Here is a 20789-nt window from a genome sequence, read left to right as displayed (position 1 = left end):
ACAATGTGGTACATAGAACATAGTGTAGAGAAGTGAAAACTTCTGCCCTTTGATGAGGAGATTAGAAAATCAGAATTTTTTAAATAAGATTTGAAACTTGTAAATGCTGCTGTTCAGACAGACTTGGGGATACTGATACAAGAAACACAAAGTTAGCAAGCAGGTATAAGAAGTACTTAGGATGACAAATGGCACATTGGCCTTATTGCAAGGGTATTGGAGTACAAGTAAAAAGAAGGCTTGCAACATTTGTACAGGGAGGCTATAAGTCTATGTTCCCTTCACATTAGAAGAATGGAAGGTCATTTTCTTGAAACCTGTAAGAAATCTCAAGATATTCGACAGGGTAATCAAAGAGTTTGATTCCCCGACTGGGGAATCTGGAAAAAAAGGGTGAGGTTGAAAATAAGCTTGAGGATAGAGATCAGGAGAATTTACACAAAGAGTTGCAAATCTTTGGAATGTCTACCCTGGAGGTTTGCAGCTGCTGAGTTATTGAAAATATTTATGGCTGAGAAAGATGGACCTTTAATCTCTCAGACAATCCAAGAGACCAGGATGGAAAGTGAAGTTGAAACCAAAGATCAACCAAAATCATTTTGAAGGGTGGAGCATGCTCAACAGACCATATGTTCTTCTCTTGGCCTTCTTTCCATTTTTCTTGTAAACTTCTAAAGGTCCATTACAACATTTTTTAAAAAAACTCTATTTATAAAGCCCAGTATCTCACATGCCTAGTTGAACACTTTCTCTACTTGCCTCACCATTTTCAAAGATTTGTGCACATACACCCCAAGCCCTAGTACACATTATTCTCACAAGAACTGGGTCCTCAATTTTATTTTTCCTTTTCTCATTTTCCCTGCATCACTTCAACCTTCTGCATTAAATTTCACCTGCCGCATGCCTGCTCATTCGACCAGCCTATAACACCTTCCTCCTCGCATCTCTCAATGTTTCCAAGTTTTTGTGGTGGCTACAGATTTTGGAATTACATCTCACATGTCGAGGTCAGTAACACAGATCAGGAAAAGCTGTGCTTTACACTGTCTTCTTAGGAAATGCATTGTGCACACCATGGCTGTCAGATGCAAATTGGAAAGCCAGCTCAAAAGAACAAAATACAAGGCTATGAGGAAAAGCTAGTGCAGAAGAAGCTGGGTTGCTCTTACAGACAGCCAAGACTGTAATGACTGGCGCTTCCTTCTTTATTGTGGTTCTGATAAAATATTTAAAAACCTTTACAAAATATAGAATAATAAGTGTTTCTCTACAGGGACTCACTAGTGCCCTTTAATGAGCTGTTTGGAAGATGTTCTGTATCCCACATCAGGGTAGTTATTTGATCCAGCTATAGCCACCTCACTGAACTTCTGACTAAATCTACAATGGCATCAAAACACAGGGGACGTGTTTCATTGGAAGTGCAAAACCATGACTTAGATACTTAGGAAGATTTCATGACTCCCATCAATCTCAGGTACATATGTCATTTTCTTTTTTTGGGTATAAGCATATCTGACTCCTGAAAGGTCCAGCAAATCTGCTGCACTGCAGGCTCCTCAAATAACTGCACAACATTAGCTGCGACCAGGATACAACAGAAGTTAGACAAGTCATAGAGAAGGCAGAGATAATAAGGTGTGGAGCTGGATGAACACAGAAGGCCAAGCAGCATCAGAGAAGCAGGAAAGCTGACATTTCGGGCCTAGACCCTTCTTCAGAAAAAGACTTGGTCTGCTGTGCTCATCCAGCTCTAGACCTTCTTACCTCAGATTCTCCAGCATCGGCAGTTCCTCCTACCTCTCAAAGAGAAGGCATGCAGGTTGAACAAAGAACAAAGAAAATTACAGCATAGGAACAGGCCCTTCGGCCCTGCAAGACTGCGCCGATCAAGATCCTCTGTCTAAACCTGTCATCTATTTTCTAAGGGTCTGTATCCCTTTGCTCCCTGCCCATCCATGTACCTGTCCAGATACATCTTAAAAGACACTATCCTGTCTGCACCTGCCACCTCCGCTGGCAATGCATTCCAGGCACCCACCACCCTCTGCGTAAAGAACTTTCCACGCATTTCTTCCATAAACTTTCCTCCTCTCACTCTGAACTCATGACTCCTAGTAATTGAGTCCCCCACTCTGGGAAAAAGCTTCTTGCTATCCACCCTGTCTATACCCTCATGATTTTGGGGATGTCAATCAGGTCGCCCCTCAATCTCCATCTTTCTAATGAAAATAATCCTAATCTACTCAACCTCTCTTCATAGCTAGCGCCCTCCATACCAGGCAACATCCTGTTAAAGCAATGTATTACTTATTCAGGTTAATGGGGGTGTGGGAGGATGGGATAGAAGGTGGTTTGTTTGTACATCAGAAAGAGTTTGCAGAAGTTTGTTGCATGTCTTGCAGAATGACTCTCAATAAATATATTTCCCTGCAGCTTTACAGGAAGCAGCCGGTGTAAAAATTAAGAGGAAAGTATTATTTCAAAATATTGCTTTCTAGTTCTCACATAAACCTAACAATTGCTTTCAACCATATAACTTCCACTCCTCTAATACCAAAGTACCTTGGCTGTCTTCGCTCCACCATTAATGATTTTTCTTGCTTGATAGAACTTATTCCTTAAACATCACTTTTACAACCTTCTTCTTAGGTTTTGATAGCATCCTTGCTATTTTTTTCTTTGACCACACTCACTAGATCTCCTAATTATTCCGCTTATTCAAACTTTTCTCCTCGCTCCAACTAAATCATTGTATTTTTTTCCCTAAATACAGAGAACTCACAAGGATGCAATTTGCTGTTTATTACTGTTGTTTAACACCCATTTCCACCTGAAATTCATCCAACTTTACATTTGAGAGCAGTGCAAGATATAAGAGCACCCAGCATTAGAATCACAGAATCGCTAGTGTGTGGAAAGAAGCCATTCGACAGATCGAGTATGCACCAATCCTACGAAGACCATCCCACCCAAACACAGTCCCCACCCTAACCCTACAATCCTACATCTCCTATGGCTAATCCACCAAACCTGCAAACCCTGGACACTATGGGGCAATTTAGCATAGCCAATCCAGGTAACCTGTGCATCTTTGGACGGTGGGAAAATTCATGCAGACACGGGAAGAATGTGCAAACTCCACACAGACAGTCACTCAAGGCTGGAATTGAACCCGGGTCACTGGCTCTTTCACCCAGCGGTGCTAACCATTGAGCCCCTGTACCACCCTTTATGAAATTAAAAGACACTAAGCTGATGTTACAACTTCAATTACCTCAATACAGTCCATCAGAAATTATTCATTAGATATTCATAGTACACATTAAAGCAGCAATTAGCATTTGACTGTGCATGATGTGGTAATATTTGAAGCACTTTTTCATGCTAATAGTGAACAGGAATAGCCCATGTGATATAAGGCGCTGCTGGGATTGCTGCATGCAACAAAGAGTTAAAAACCAGGTTCTTGCAGTTCTCGGATGCTATATCACACAAGGTCCTTGCACACAGGCCTTGAATCCATGGTTCATTCTGATCTTCAAGATTAACGCCAATTATTGCTATTTAATTTGGATTTACTTTCCAAAATCAAAGTTAGAGAAGATAGGGGAGGCGATGGCCCGCTGGTATTATCACTGGACTGTTAATCCAGCAACATAGATCACGTTCTGGGGACCTGGGTTCGAATCCATCATGGTAGATGGTGGAATTTGAATTCAATAAATATCTGGAATTAAGAATGTAATGATGACTGTGAAAAATGTTGGAAAAACCCAGCTTGCTCATTAATGTCCTTGAGGGAAGGAAACTGCCATCCTTATTTGGTCTGGCCTACGTGTGACTCCAGACCCACAACAATGTGGTTGACTCTTAACTGCTCTCTGGGCAATTAGGGATGGGCAATAAATGCTGCCTAGCCAATGACACCCTCATCCTGTGAATGATTTCAAAAAAATTAAGGCCCCCCCCCCCCCCCGCCCCGATATGCTGACGATCCATCTTGACATTAAAAGATCAAAACATCAGATTATAGCCCCTCACCTGACCAAAGGGGCAGCGCTTCAAAAGTTTGTGAATTCAAATAAACTTGTTGGACTATAACCAGGAGTCATGTGACTTTTGACCTTGTCCACCCCAGTCCAACACTGGTACCTCCACATCACAACATTAGAGGAAGCTGGGAAGAGAGAGCAGTGATATGATGCCACATGTAAAAAGTAATTTGACAAGGAAATGCTACTAAAGGGCTGATTCATGCTCTTCAATCCACTTATTCCAGATGGTCCATTTATGAGACTGTTGGTAGGAGTGATCACTCCATACTCCATTTTGAGGAAAAATCTTGCCTTCATAGTAAGGATTCTCTCCATTATGTTATGTGTCCCTACTACCATGCTAAATGGACAGACCCAGAGCAGATCTAATACCTCAAACTAAATATCCATGACGCACGAATGGTCAACAGCAACAGAACTGTGTCTAAACCATGATCTATAACTTTAAGGCCCTACGTAACCTAACCTTACTCCGCCACTACCAGGGAACCCAACCCACAGTGTGATAGACAAAATATATGTGCTTTCTTTACTGTCACGATTGGTATGTGCTGTAAGTGAGTGATGTGTATTTTTAAATTCGCAGAGTGTGGATCCAAAATTAAATTGTTTCAGGAGCAAGAATTTGAGAGATACAACAAAAAAGTAATATATTTTTACACCAATTTAAAAAAGACAAAATTTCTCTCATTGACTTGGAATGAAATGAATTTTGAAATATTTACCCATTCTGAATTTGCAAACCTTGATCCACAGGGTATTGTACCATTTTTACCCATTTATTTCCAAACGCAGAACTGTACTATTGTGTCTGTCAATGTGTATTTGAAATTAAGGCGGTAATGTTCGATTCTGAATATTAAAATGGCGATTAACCATCTGTATCACTTTTTTAAAGAGTAAGTCTTGCTCATGGTAAATAAGTTATTTATGAGATCATTAAAGTAATCTGGTGGACATTTTTCTTAAATCCAGTTTGTAGTACAAAACAAAACTAGATCAATTTTAATGATTAAATAAAACACTTAGTGTTTCGTACAGCTAGTGCAGTAGTACAGCCTGATTATCAGTCCACTCCTCCTATCAGAATCAGCACACTCATCAAAGGATTTGCAGAAAACAAAAGCTCATGGTGTAGGGTGTATCATCGTAGCTTAGATAGGTCTAGAGCTTGATCAAAACAATAGTACGCAGGCTCACCATGTAATCAAGAATGCTAATGGAATCATATCCTTTATTATGAGAGAAACTAAGCTTAGAAGTAAGGATGCTATGCTTCATTCATACAAGGTATTGATGAGGCCACGTCTCAAATACACGTACAGCTTTGGCCTTCTTATTTAAGAAAGGATATGAATGCATTTCAGGATATTCAGAGGATAGTTCATAGATTGATACCTGGAACGACTGAGTTTTCTTATGACGATAGGTTCAACAGCCTGGGCTTGTTTCCTCTGAAATTTAGAAGAGTGGGATGAATTGAAGATAAGGTCTAAGATCTTGAATCGTCTTAACAAGATGACAAAGAGGATTTTTTTCTTGTGGGTCAGTCCAGTACTGGGCACTGTCTTAAAATTAGGCGTCGCCTTTTAGGACAAAATGAGGAGTTACTTTTAAACTCTGCGTCAAAAAGCCAGCCTGTTAATTTTTTTATGCCAGATTTAGATAGATTCTTGTTGGGCAAGTGAATGGATATGGATGGAAATGTGGAATTCAAAACACAAACAAATCATCCACGATCGTATTGAATGGGGGATAAGGCTCAATGGTAAATGGTCTATTTCTGCTCCAATGCTGTATGTTCATTAATAGCCTATTACAGCTTAACAGGAATGCAGAATAACATGTCAGGAGCAGCACCGGGCATGCCTGGAAATAATGAAGCAAAGAGAAGCAATTCCTCAATCAGTGGATCAGATTAAAGCTTTGCAATCCTCTCACACCCAGTATAATGGTGACAAACAAAGAAATGCAACTAACCAGGATAAGGAATTGAATAAATGCCTCATCTTCAATTACAGCATTCAAAATTATCTTCAGCCAGAACTATCAAGAGAATGATACTTCAGGGATTCTTCATGAGTGTACCATTGCCGTAGGTGCTAGCCTTCATCCAATTCAGTTCATCAATTGAAGACTCCATAATGGTGAATACACCAAAAGTTATTGGTCTCATTCAATACCTTGTTGTTGTGCTGAAGATTTATACTCCAGAGCTAGCTCTAACCAAGATGTTTCAGTACATCTACAACATCGTTATCTGGCATTCAGTCAAAGCAGAAAATTGTCCTGATTTTTCCTTTTGAAAAAAGCAGGAAAAATCTACTGGGTCCAATTACCACCAAATGCCCCATCTCTCAAACATCAATGTGATTGAAGCTGTCATCAACAGTGCTATTAAGTGACATATACTCCTCACCAACCTGCTAATCAACACACAACTTAAGTACTGCCAGGATCTGACAGCAGATCTCAAAGTGTGTTAACTGTATACTTATTGAGTGTTCAGCTGTGTTCAGGTAGTAGGTATTAATAGGGGATTCATGCGTGTCCTGGTAAGGGTGGTGCACTGCTAGCGTTCTTACCTCTGGGCTCGGAGATATGGGGTCAGTGACAGAATTCTGGGAAAAATTTGTGGCTGAAGGAGCAGCTCCTTTTTGAGGTGTTTTCAGTGTTGTAGTTGATTTCCTCGAATTCTAGGAGCAGTAGTTATTGTTTTATAAGCGGTTACATTGTTTTGGGACTTGGGAAAAAAAAATCAGATCAGTGGCACTTTACAAGTGGAAGACAGACAAAGGTAGTGAACACATAGGCAGTGATTCAAATGGAGAAAGGAACCTAAACTGCTGTCTGACCCAGTAGTAACGTGCATAGCTGCTGGCTTTGCTGACTGATTTCAAGTATCTCTGGACATCGGAGTTCATTCTAAGCAAAATAAAAACAATGAAGTTCACAGGTGACCTCAGAAAAACCTGCTTGGGAGCTCACAGCAGGGGAGCAGCTAAGTGGTTTTTTAAAGTGTCATAGGTTTCAGGCAGAGGGTGGTGTGTATATGGAATGAGCTGCCAGAGGAAGTGCTGGAGACTGGACAAAGTAAAGGGCAGGGCCATTGACACTTACTTGAAGATGGGCACAATTGTGAAGTTACAGTGACAGACCAATAACAATTACATGTTTTAGGTATGGACAACGTGACTGCTCTGGTTAGCAAAGGATACCAAACCAACAAGATGTGTCATAGATGTGGTTTATTGTACCTCCCCAAAGCTGTCAAGCTTTTCTACATGTCTGCAAGGGTTATGCCTTCAAAGGACAATTAGCTTGCATGAGAAGGAAATCTGTTACAAAGGACAAGTCAGATCCCAGAACAAAATGCAGACAACCAATAAGACTGGACAGCATCACAACCTTGGCAGCAAGATTAACAATAGGAACATTTAGAAAAGCAAACACATCGATAAAGTCCACAGTCAATCAACAGAACAGTAAATTTTGGAAGATGACCAAGCTTTCCATATTGTTAGACTCAAAGTAACAGTTTAAGCTGAACGGGAGCATTTACAACCTGTAACATCACATGTCCTGAAAGGGTAGGTCAACGCACACTTAAAAGCTAAAATCAGCACAGGAGCTACTACCAATATATTGCCGATATAAATCCTGAAAGACACATACTTCAGCATTACCACCCATGATAGATGGTCTTGTAGTTTGTACTGAGTCATCTATTCCATGCCTTGGCAGAATCAAACTGCCACGCCAATACATAAGCTCACCTTGACTTCCTGAAATCTTCTACCTGTTAAATAAAAACAGTCCAGCAGTGGCAGAACTACCGGAATGCACAGATCTCAGTCATCATTGTTCATGAAGTTCAAACCACAACCACTGAGGTTGCACAGGCTAAGTGTATCAAATCAAATCAGGTGAAGTTGAAGACATTCTCAAAATGGATCTGTTGCACTTTGACCACAGCCAATGTGATCAGTTACAATCAGCATTTGCAAGAACTGCAAATGACCATTCTCCTCAGATGGCCTGACAGTGTCAAAGAAGGTTCTGAGAACTGTTGACCTGAAGGTTGCAGGAACAGCAACTCATATTCCGCTTGGGAACCTGCAGCCCAATGGTATCAATGTGGACTTCACCAGCTTCAAAATCTCCTCTTCCCCCACCGCATCCCAAAACCAGCCCAGTTCGTCCCCTCCCCCCACTGCACCACACAACCAGCCCAGCTCTTCCCCTCCACCCACTGCATCCCAAAACCAGTCCAGCCTGTCTCTGCCTCCCTAACCTGTTCTTCCTCTCACCCATCCCTTCCTCCCACCCCAAGCCGCACCTCCATCTCCTACCTACTAACCTCATCCCACCTCCTTGACCTGTCCGTCTTCCTTGGACTGACCTATCCCCTCACTACCTCCCCACCTATACTCTCCTCTCCACCTATCTTCTTTTCTCTTCATCTTCGGTCCGCCTCCCCCTCTCTCCCTATTTATTCCAGAACTCTCACCCCATCCCCCTCTCTGATGAAGGGTCTAGGCCCGAAACATCAGCTTTCATGCTCCTGAGATGCTGCTGGGCCTGCTGTGTTCATCCAGCCTCACATTTTATTATCTTGGATTCTCCAGCATCTGCAGTTCCCATTATCACTTCTGAGAACTGTTATTAATTTTGACCACACAGCGATGTACTTGGTATATCACAGCAAGTCATTTTCAAGGGCAAATCCTAATATCAAAGGAATTATGTCAAGATGTCATGGTCATATAACAGCAGAGTCACATGGGTTTTTAATGTACATGAAGGTTTGTATACAAATATGTGTACTGGCCACGGATAAGTCCAGACATTCAGCAGCTTGTAAGGTTTGCAAAATATACCAAGCCCAACAGTGGAGGGAGCCTCTATATCCACATTATATTCCAACCATTCCTTTGGATGAAAATAGCAAAAGAAAAACCATTCATTATGCTGAAGGAAGATTACATCTTTGTGACAGATTACTTCTCCAAATTTCTCGATGACTAAGCAAAGTAAAAGTGCAGCCATTACTAACACAATAAGCACTGTTTTCAGTTTATTCAGTGTCCCTGAATGGATAGTGACTGCCAACAGACTGCAGTCCACCAAAAAACTGTTTGAAAATATGAGTCAATCTCCACTTAGCACCTACATCACACTGTTATCCCACTCTCTTCACCTAAATTGTCTAGCAGAGGATATAGTACCACAATCAAATCAATGACAAGTGTTAAGCAACAAAACAGGATTTCTCCACTGCACTGCTGCATTTTTGTGCAACATTAATAGAAAAGGGATGACTACCACCGCCAGCACAGTTAATGCTCAAGAAGAAAGTGCAAATGATCTTGCTCTGCAACCAACTATCTAACCACTCTTAGATTCAAAGATTCTCATTCAAAGCCAGAGGAGAGTGAAACAGATACATGATCTGCGAGCGGAACTAGCATAACTGCACATTCGGTACAGAGTGAACGAGAAATCCAAATGTAAATACTTGGATACGATCAAAGTTTTCTAAAATATGTAAGCAGCCCAGACTGTCTGAATTCATCATTGATCATAGTGCTAAAGTGTGAAGAAACAGAGCCAGCTCAGACCAACATATGAAATGCCAACAGTCACAGAAAGAGTGAGGAAATAAATTGATGCTGATTGGACAGGGATGATGAGTGATAGCAATCAGCAAGAGGATAACCAGGCTGTCAAGAAAGAAAACCACGAAGCCTTTTCAGATGGGAATACAACTACCAAATCAGTACATGTTGTCAAACCCCCAGACTGTGACATTAAAGTGTGAATTGTTAAGCTTATTTTATATTTTTATGTTATAATTGCTTAACAAAACATGCCTGTGTACAATTATATATGTCTGTTTGGGGTAGTTTATTGTCTTTGGTGCTATGTCTCACAGAAAGTAATCATATCTTTAAAAGACATGACTGTGATGGTATCATGGCATCACAGCATGTAATCTGAGGGCAGAAAGATCTTGGATTCCATCTTAGACAGGAGCCACTTGATGCATGACATATTGACAAAATCATGCTCCTACTTAGAACCAAATACCTTAATATTAGTCCAGACACTGGAGTGCCTTTGGTTACGGTATTTTTATGTATCAGGTGCTATAATCAACATTGTCGAATTTTCACTACCAGATTACCTACATCTAGTTGTTATGCTAAGGGAGTTAATATAAGCGCTGTCACATCAAGTACAAATGCCTTGCTGTTGGGGGCAAATACCCACACCATGGCGGCAGTTCACATATTACACTTGCATTGTGTTCATCTGAAAATACAACAGTGGGCAATTGTTTTAGAATCTATTAACAACAAGGTTATAGGGAGAAAGCAGGAACACGACACTGAGTTGGATCATTATCCATGATCATACTGAATAACAAAACATGTTTGAAAGGCTGAATGGATGCATTCTTGGCCCAATTTTCCAAATTCCTATGATGATTTGCCTCTGTCACATTCTATACAACTCTCAACTGTCCTTTGCTTCAGTAATTTTGTGGCAGTTTCTATTCAGGATTTGTGCTTTTTTTTTCAAATTCAGTCAGTAAAATATATGTGATTAATAAGTTACATGGAAACAGCCCTTATCACTGCTAAATATGGAAGTAAATCTATTTGACCTGCTGTTCAAAACAAATAATCTGCTGCTGTGACATTACTCCAGATTTTAATAAAAGGTTTGGGGAAAAAAGTGAAACGAGTTAGTGCCATATGTTTCTCTAAAAATGCTACTTTATAAGAAAGCTAATGATCTAGCAAAATTTAGCATCTATGCTATTGCTTCTTAGCAATTAACTAATGGTAATAATTCCATTAAAGGTCTGATGACAACAAACACTTTAGTATAGATACTGCAGTACCTTGGCACTGGGTTTTGTTTTTTTTAAAGGATACAGACATTACTGGCTTGGTCAGCATGTGCTGCCCATCCCTGATCACCCTCGAGATGGTGGTGGTGAGCTGTCTTCTTGAAATAATGCAGTGTGGAAACAGGCCCTTTGGCCCAACAAGTCCGCACCGACTCTAACAGCATCCCAGCCAGACCCATCTCCCTATAACCCACCTAATCTACACATCTCTGAACATTAGGTGCAATTTAGCATGGCAATCCACCTAGCCTGAACATCTTTGGACTGTGGGAGGAAACCAGTGCATCCAGAGGAAACCCACACAGGCACAGGGTGAATGTGCAAACTCCACACAGACAATTGCTTGAGAGTGAAATCGAACCCAGGTCCCTGGTGCTGTGAGGCAACAGTGCTAACCATTGAGTCATCGTGCCGTCAATGTTGAGATCAGTGCGCCAATGCCAAATCACTGTGCACAGAAACTTGCATCAGCATAATTCCAGGCAGCATAGATTTCAGGTTTAGAAGATGCTGTTGAAGGAGCCTTGGTGAGTTGCTGCCATGTATCTGAAATCAGTGTTATTGAGGTATCACAGTGGTGGATGGATTGAATGCTGGTAAAGGTAATTACCTGAAAATGAAAATGTTGCTTGCCACCTATCAGCCCAAATATGAATTTTGTTCAAGCTTCACAACTGAATACATTGCTAAAGAAAAAAGGGAGGGTAGGTATGAGGGGAAGTGGGAAGGGAAATGAAATACAAATGAACAGAAATAGTGGAGTAAACACAAGCTGACCCATCAAGCTGCCATAATTTATCATGAAGCTATTACACATGTACATTCCCAATGTGCATTCTTCTAAGACACTGACTGCCAAAATGAAAACTGAGTTAGCCCTGGTTAAAATGAAAGACGTTAAAGAATGCATTAGGTCAAAGAAGTGGCTCATAAGAATGTCAGATAAACTTGTAAACCCGAGGACTGGGTGCAAGATATTACCAAGCAAAGTAGAGCCAAGACACTGATAAGGGAAAAGGTCACAAGGAATAGAAGATGACTATAAAAGCGTCTAATGACATGTAAAACAGAAATTATTAGAAATGATCCATGTGCCCGAGTACTGGAGACTTTACAGTGGAGGAAACAGATTGACAGAGAAACTAAATAGTTGTTTTATGTCTGGTTTCATGGAAGACAATACAGAAACTCTTCCAGAAACACTAGGTGACCACAGGGTTTCCGTAGCTGATGGGTTAAAATAGTTATTATTAGTACAAAGGTTGAGAGTGGCTAAATTTCCTGGAGCAGATGAGCTTTATCCCAGGGATTTCAGTTCATAGCATAGCTAGTAATAGTGCCACACAAGGTTGATTGCCCCTGCACAAAAACAGCTACTTACATCGAACCTGCTTCTATACTCCATAAGCGATATGCATCTCCCCGTCTACTTAAGTTGCATAATTCAAATAATCTGCCCAATTAGATCTATCCCTTCACATTTTAAAAATTTGTAAATGTGAAGTGCTGCATTTTGGAAAGGCAAATCAGGGCAGGACTTATACACTTAATGGTAAGGTCCTGGGGTGTGTTGCTGAACAAAGAGATCTTGGAGAGCAGGTTCATATTTCCTTATATGTGGAGTCGCAGGCAGACAGGACAGTGAAGAAAGCATTTGATACACTTACTGGTCAGTGCATTAATCATAGGATTTGGGAGGTTTGTTGAGGTGGTATGGGACATTGTTAGGCCACTATTGGAATACAGTCTCCCTGCTATAAGAAGAATTTTATGAAACTTGAAAAGGTTCAGAAAAGATTTACAAGGATGTTGCCAGGATTGGAGGGGTTGTGCTATTGGTAGAGGCTGGATAGGGTGTGGCTATTTTCTCTGGAGCATCGCAGGAGGGGAGTGATGTTACAGAAGTTTATAAAATCATGAGGGGCATAGATAGGGTGAATTGCAAAGGTCTTTCACCCAGGGAAGCTGAATCCACAACTAGAGGGCATTGATTTAAAGTGAGATGAGAAAGATTTAAAAGGGTTCAAAGGGGTAATTTTTTTCACTAAGAGGGTGATGCATATATGGAATGAGTTGTCAGAGGACATGGTGGAGGCTGGTAAAATACAACATTTAAAAGGCCTTTGGATGGAAACAAGAATAGGAAGGGTCAGAGGGATATGGGCCAAATGCTGGCAATGGGACTGGATTAATTTAGGGTTTCTGGTCAGCATGGACAATTTGGACCAAAGATGCTTCCATGCTTTACAGCTCTCGGACTCTATGACTCTATTTCTGTCTAATCACCTCCTAGCCTTCTGTCTCCTACAGTCAAAAAAAAGTAGTTTACTTTGGTAACTGAAGCCTTTTAAGTTTGATATTCATCTAGTGCCCCTTCCTTTTTCTTGTAACCTAGCACCTTGATCAACATGTTCCGGGTGATATCTAAAGTATGGTGCCATATAGACAGTCTAGGCTATGTCTACATGCAACAGGGTCCAGGTTTGAGTAAATAAATGGTTAGTATCATTCATGTCACATAAGTGTCTAGTAATGACTGTGTCTAATAAGAGAGAATACAAACATCTCTCATAGACTTTCAATGACATTAACAACACTCAATCTCTCACTATAACCCCTGGAGTTATCACAGACCATGAACTGGATTAGGTCAGCAAAATGAATACTTTAACTTAAACAGCAGGTCAAAGTTTAGGAATTCTGAGGCACATAGTTCACCTCCTATCTCCCCAAAGCCTGTTCACCATCTACAGTGCACAAGACAAGAGTGAAATGTAATACTAGATAACAAAGTGTATAGCTGGATGAACACAGCAGGCCAAGCAGCATCTCAGGAGCGCCTGAGATGCTGCTTGGCCTGCTGTGTTCATCCAGCTACACACTTTGTTATCTGGGATTCTCCAGCATCTGCAGTTCCCATTATCTTTGATTGCAACATAATACTCTCCACTTTCCTAGTTGAGAATTAGTGCAAAAGAATTGAAGAAGCTCAACCAGATCTGAATCAAAGGAGATAACACAGCATGGAGCTGGAGGAACACAGCAGGGCAGATAGCATCAGAGGAGCAGGAAAGTTGATGTTTCAGGTTATGACCCTTCTTCGGAAAATGGGTCCCAACCCGAAACATCAACTTTCTTGTTCCTCTGATGCTGCCTGGCCTGCTGTGCTCCTCCAGCTCCTCAATGTGTTATCTTTGACTCCAGCGTCGGCAGTACTTACGATCTCTGAATCAAAGGAGCCCTCTTGATTGGCATAATACTCAACACCTTCAACATTCACACCCTCTACCACAATCAGACAGTAATTGCAGTGCATACCATGTAAAGATTCACTGCAGTAACTCACTAAGCTTCATTCAACAGCATCTTATAAACCTGTAATTTCCAACACCTGGAAGTATGAGGATTTCAAATGCACAAAACACCACCATGTGTAAGTTCCCCTGGAAACTACACACCATCCTCACTTGGGGCTATTTTGCTGTTCCTTCACTAGATCAATACCCTGGAACTTCCTTCCTAATGCTGAGTAATCCTGTAGGAGTGCCTACACCACATGGACTTCAGCAGTTCAAGAAAATAGCTTGCAACTATCTGCTCAAAGGCTATTAGGCTTGGACAGCAAATTGTGGCCTAGCTAGCATCCTGCAACTGGATAAATTATAACAAGGAATTGTCCTAGCAAACACCCGGATGCTAATTCATAATAACAAGAATGAAATATTAATTCATTACAAACTGAATCAAAGTTAACTCATTTATTTTTCTAAGTGTCCACTGTTTATCCCTCATTTAATGACAGGGAAGATGAAAATTCGGGCATTCATGGCAGTTCTGTCATTACTTTGTATATGCTGTTGTAAGACAGTCATAAGTGTTTGGTACTGCAGCATAATGACAGGATTAGTTTCACAGTCATGGTTATACAGTCACAGCGCCATTCACTGCACTTCAGCAACTCAGCTTCCCAAAGCTATGTTAACCAGTGATGGGAAGCAGCAGCATAGAACAGAATCAGACTAAACATTTCAATGCTCCAAAGCAAAGGACTGAAGCTTATAGTAATGAATGAAACACAGTCAAATGACTATATTTATAAAGTATCAAATGTAATTTTCTGTTAACAATGAAATAAAAGAATTGCCATCAAAATGTCAACCAGCGACACGTGAAAAGTTGATCCAACTGTCATGAAATACATCCGGTCATGAATGTGGGTTATGTTGGTGGATGTAGAAACACATTCACATTTCTTTCTCACTCGTTATTTCTCTCTTTCTCCCTCTCTCCTCCTCTTCTTTCTCTATTCCTCTCTCTTCCTCTGACTTTCCTCCCTCTCTTTCTCTCAAAATCTCTCTTTCCTGCATCTCTCACCCCCTTTCTCTCTCTCGGTCCCTCTTCTCTTCCCTCTCTCTTTCTTCCTCTCTCTCTCTTATTTGCATTGGTTTTCCACTTTCATGTACTTTGTATCATGTGCATGGGCATTAGGACTATTCCAAGTAGCTATAATGAAATTACAGGTGCAAATTGGGGAAGATGGCAGCCCATGAGAATGAAGAGAAGAATCTTCCTCATGGATGTATCGTTTAAGTCGTGTATGTGTTGTTAAGTGAATGTTTTGCATGTCATAATTCTGATTTTCTAAGGAAGCACTGACTGAATCGTAACTAATGCATTCAACGTAATTAAAGTGTTCATCACTAATTCACCTGTTTTGCCCAGAACTGTGATTAAGTTTTTTTTTGGCTCCTGGGCCTTCCTACCAAACACAGGAATTTTTTTGGTAGGGCACAGAATCCACATCCAATCAAGTGATAGAATTTTCAGGAGACTCACTGGTTCGACCAAAATGCAGATAAGTAACTGAATATACAGCAAAACTACATGCTACTTCTGGCTTCCAGTCTGTAGTCATGTAGAGAAATAGATACTAGTAAGTCATGTGAAAACTTTCATTCCTTCAAAATCCAGAGAGTTAATAATGTCTACAAAATGATTCTTCCAGTTGAACGTGCAATATAAAAGATCAACATTTTTGGTTCCCTCCTATTTAATCTGTCGTACATTAGTTAGACTTAGATAACAAATCACAAAACCGATTTCGGGAGATCTTGGCCAAAGCCATAAATTTTACTGATAACACCAGCGGACAGGTTACTTGCGGATGAACACGGCTCATCAAACACAAGAAGAGATGGAATCTTTTTATTCATTCTTGGGATGAGGGCATTGCTGGCTCGGCAGCATTTATTGTCTATCCCTAACTGCCCAGATGACAAGTTAAGGGTCAACCACGTTGTTGTGGGTCTGGAGTCACATGTAGGCCAGGCCAGGTAAGAATGGCAGTTTCCTTCCCTAAAGAGCATTAGTGAACCAGATTGGTTTTTACGGCATGCAGCAATGGATTCTTAGTCAAAATTAGATGATTCATTCTAGATATTTATTGAATTCAAGTTCCACCATCTGCCGCAGTGGGATTCAAACCCAGGTCCCCAGAACGCTATCTGGATCTCTGGATTAACAGTCCAGTGATAATACCACCAGGCCATTGCCTCCCCTCTGTTATTAAAAGTAACGGAGTTATAAGGAAATGATAACTTTTAACCCCACTCAACGGATGAGCTGGAGTGACCCATTAGAAATGTCTGATTTTAACTGCATGGCATACAATGGGCAGCTGATCCAGCATCAACTGATTTTGGCCATCACAGAAAATTAAAATAATGCTTTCAGAGTTTTAAAACCGTGATTTAGGTTTTCGGATCATTTGAAAGGTCTTTTATACTTTGACGCACCAATATGTTGTGTACAATATTACTTTGTAATGTATGGTATACTACACAAACTAACCCATCAAGCCATAGTTAGCTACATTGCTTAATTAAGACTTGAAGATAATTCAAAGTGATTTCACACACAAAAGATAAGCAAATTATCAGGATTTGTGGCTGTTTTTAACCGAGGCAACACATCAGATGTCATTTGTATCATGTACACTCCAGGCATTCATTAATCCAGCCCAGAACAGACTAAATTACAAGTTGTCATTGAATCTCTGTTTGGCCAACAGCACAGAAAACAATCATCTGCTCTTGAAATTTCCTATCAAAATTATTCTTCCCCACTTGTACCTTCTTCGGCATCTCTATACTGGCCTTGACGATCATCACAGAGCAATAAAAATGGATTTTTGAAGAAAAAATCAAACTACATTATAGCAAGGGACTTTAAAAATTATGTTTTTCTTTACAGAGCAGGGAATTGCATACTTACACTACCGAATCTCCCCATCACTCCCTTAATCACCACATTTATTGCAACAATCCAATTTATGTACCACAACATCCAACACTCCAGTCCAAAGATACAGCTCCAATATATTTGGACAATATCAAACATTAAAGCAAATTTTGAGAAGTTAATGCTTTATTGACCACAATATTAGATTCACATCTTGCAACCACTTTGAGTTATCTTAAATTAAATAACATCGATGAGAACAAACTACAAAATCCACTTTATTCATTTCATTTTGAGCCTGCACCAGCAGTTTGTATGCTCCACTTCATTGATTTAATGGGCTTGCAAATTCATGTAGTATAATATACTCATCCTTTCAGCCCGTCTAATTTTCCTTTCATCTTTCTCTTATACTTTGCACATCCTTGGTGGTTTTCAATGGCATTGTTGACGATAGCTTGATCACATTTTCTTTTCAGTTTTATTTAGTTGTGCTATTTATCTCTAGATCATTTTTCATTTGATGCATATCTCCATCACTTTTCTAATTGCCTTTATTATGTATTTGCACAATGTCATATTTAAAGATTCCCCAATGTTACTCCAACTATTTGCTAATCAAACCATCAAAATTAGTTTGCACGATTTTATTCCCTAATACACTGAATTTTGCCTTTTTACTGTCTAATACCCCTAATTTGCCAATGTTTTTACACATCTAATTTTCCAGATCTAAATCATGCAACTGTTAGCTTCTTTTTAGGCAAAGAGAAATCGTGATCGAGAATGTAGTTCTGGGTGATTCTAAGTATTCTTCACTTTGAAGAATTACGTTCGTTTGTTACCGGTCTATTTTCTGACAGATTGTCCAATTTTATTACCTTATGGTTCTTGTAACTCTTAAAAAACTATTTGATGATCTCCCCATTGACTTTATCTGTACTGTTTTGTGGGTAGTAACATACACTTGGAACTGTATCATTCCCCTTCCGGCTTCTTAACTGTATCCATATGGATTTAATCATAATCTAATTGTCTCGAACATTCTTCTATGTTAGCTTAGCGATAAATCTATTATTAATACCATCCTCCTCCATCATTTCTCTTCCCCATTTGTTGTGAAAACGTTAAAACCGGAAAATTAAAAGTTCCGTCCAAACCATTACAGAAACTGTACCACAGCCCTCCAGTCTTTAACACTTGCAATGCATTTTTAATAATTCTTTCGCAATGACCTATTTCAAAATGAGAAGCATCGTTATTCTGCAGTGCTCATTTGAACCTGAGACACACAACATGAATTGCAACTGTCAATTATCTCAGAAAAATCAATGATTATTGTATAAAGCATCCAGATACATTATAAAGCAGGTAATATTCAAGCTAACTGTTCGGCTTGATTACTGGTGCCGCACTGTTAATTGCGACTGAAGACTGCTTACGAATTGACAGTTCAAATGTTTTTCAAAGCTGGAGGATTCCTGACAAACAAGGCAGCTGGAGCAGTGAGGTTATTGCACCCCTCCCCCGATACCATTTCTCCATTAACCGCTCCTGCAACTTTGTCTAATCAATTAAAGTTGCATTGCGGGTTACAAGTGGCTGGAAGAAGAGAGTCGCGCAAATTCAGTGCCTGGCCTACACCTTATCAATTTTCAGTCTGATCATTTGCAATCATTCCAAACGGGACTAAACGACAAAAGCATGTTTACATTAAGGGATCGCTCCGGCAACTTAAGTCAATGGCCCAAACCTCCTGGAACTCCTTAAAGAAAAGATCTGAAATACCGCAGGAACATCGATGCAGACCTACCTCATCTTCCAGAAGCGTTGGAAGCGGTTCAAATTCATAATACTCCCTATCGTCATCTTCATCATAGTAGAGAGCCATCGCCTCTATGTAATTGGGATCTGACGGGTAAAGAATTGATGGAGAGCAGGATGAATAGAGTAGGCAGTGAAAACAAAACTGAGCCGAGATCAGCCTCCCTTGTCGCTTACAACCTGTTTTTATTGAGAACAGGCAAAAACACAAAAGTCTCAGTGCCTCTTCAGAGGGAATGTTCGGCAGAGACACTTTTTCAAACAAAAAAGATTAAAAAATAGATATTAATTCATGTCATGTTCGTGCAGTTTTTTTCCCCTCCCGCTGCGGAACTCGCTCTTCACACAGTCGTGGGAAGGATTTGTTCGGTCATTGATTTAATCCCCTCCACCCACCCCAACTTCCTTCTTCCTCTCTCTTTTTCTACGGTCCACCCCAGATTGTAGGAGTTGAAAGATTTATTTTCTCTCTCGGTCAGTTTGCTAAACGCTTGCTGCCATGGCAACATCTCCAAATAGCAGCACAAGCCGCATGATGGAACCTCCTGGGCTCCGTTTCCGGCCGGCTCCAGCAGCGGCTCTGACCCGCCAACACTGCGGAGCCCCCGTTCGCCTGCGCCTCTCTCTCTCCAGCCGCCCGGCTCCTCCCCTCTCCCTTCCCGCAGCCCTGCTTTCAAGCAGCAGCCGAGCCCGCACTATCTCGACGATTGACGTTTGACGAGCCGCCGGGGCCAACGCAGGTAGTCTCGCGCTATTGGACCAGGGGAGGCATCGCCAGGTCGGATGTTCCCATTCACCTTCTCAGCCGCCCAGGAAACTGGGGCTGGAAAATGGATCGCATCCCAGGCGGCGTCCACATCCCCCGCCTCCATAATTTTCATCACAGTACAGTCTGCCCTGTGCTAGTGTGTCTAACTGTGGCGCAGAAGGTTTCCATTCCAATCTCCTCTGGCCCCAGAGGTGTGTCATAACATTCTCCAACCGTTCGATTAAAATAATGATAGTTCGGGTCTTCTGGTATAGAGGTCCCCCTGATCTAGGCCAGAGGTCTATCATAACATATCTCAGCAAGTCGATTTTTAAGAAAAAAAATTGAGTTGCACGGCTCAAGCGATGTCCCCAGATTTCAACCAGGTTAGCATCACTTTTAAAGAGGAGCCAGGATAGAGAGCCATGTTTGTCAGGCCTCACAGTATAGAGGCTTGAATGCAAGAGGGAAAAGAGGATTCAGGTGGACAGTGAACACTGGGCAGATACTGAAAAGATAGCGGGAGTTAATGCAAGCAATCAACCCTTCAGAACCCAGTTGCTAGAAGCAGTTTAATGGTCTCGAAAAACACACACTCAGCTGGAATGAATGTGTCTTCAAAGGCTAAACACTTGCTGGTGAACTGCTAACATCTAGCCATCCCATTCGTCACCCTGTTTCCCTCATCTGTCAGAATTCTACATCAAGCATGATTCATACCAAACACAGTCTACATCCTCACATACTGAACCCTGCAGCGAGACCCAGAGCTACATCTCTCAGTTTGCAGATACTGCCAACTATGGCAGGCACATCAGCCAAACATCAGGCAGGTTGCACCACATTCTCAGACACACTTTCCTGTTCCTTGCAAAACAAGATAGCATGTAACCATTAGCTGAAGATATTTAACTGGTGGCAGACAGGGATGGTCGCAGGTCATCACACAGTGCAGGAATGAGTGACGGACTGGCCATGTTTGAGTCCATGGTCAGTG

At 41.0% G+C, this 20789-nt stretch overlaps 1 protein-coding gene across 3 annotated transcripts in view; it reads right to left on the bottom strand.

Annotated features, from left to right (window-relative positions):
* Positions 1 to 19937, bottom strand: part of LOC125461975 (kinase non-catalytic C-lobe domain-containing protein 1) — a 195557-nt gene extending 175620 nt beyond the window's left edge. The window contains exons 1-2 of one of the 3 annotated variants that reach the window (XM_048551413.2): positions 19842 to 19937; positions 19034 to 19131 (exon numbers count right to left, since the gene is read on the bottom strand). In XM_048551413.2, the coding sequence (XP_048407370.1) occupies positions 19034 to 19111 (78 nt within the window). In that variant the 5' untranslated portion in view covers positions 19112 to 19131; positions 19842 to 19937. The other 2 variants (XM_048551414.2, XM_048551415.2) reach the window with 2 other exon arrangements.
* Between the last annotated feature and the right edge of the window lie 852 nt (positions 19938 to 20789).

The sequence above is a fragment of the Stegostoma tigrinum genome, chromosome 20 (genome assembly GCF_030684315.1).
Source record: "Stegostoma tigrinum isolate sSteTig4 chromosome 20, sSteTig4.hap1, whole genome shotgun sequence".
Taxonomy (NCBI): Eukaryota; Metazoa; Chordata; class Chondrichthyes; order Orectolobiformes; family Stegostomatidae; genus Stegostoma; species Stegostoma tigrinum.
Note: the sequence above shows the minus strand (reverse complement) of the source record. Positions and strands in the feature narration are given on the sequence as shown.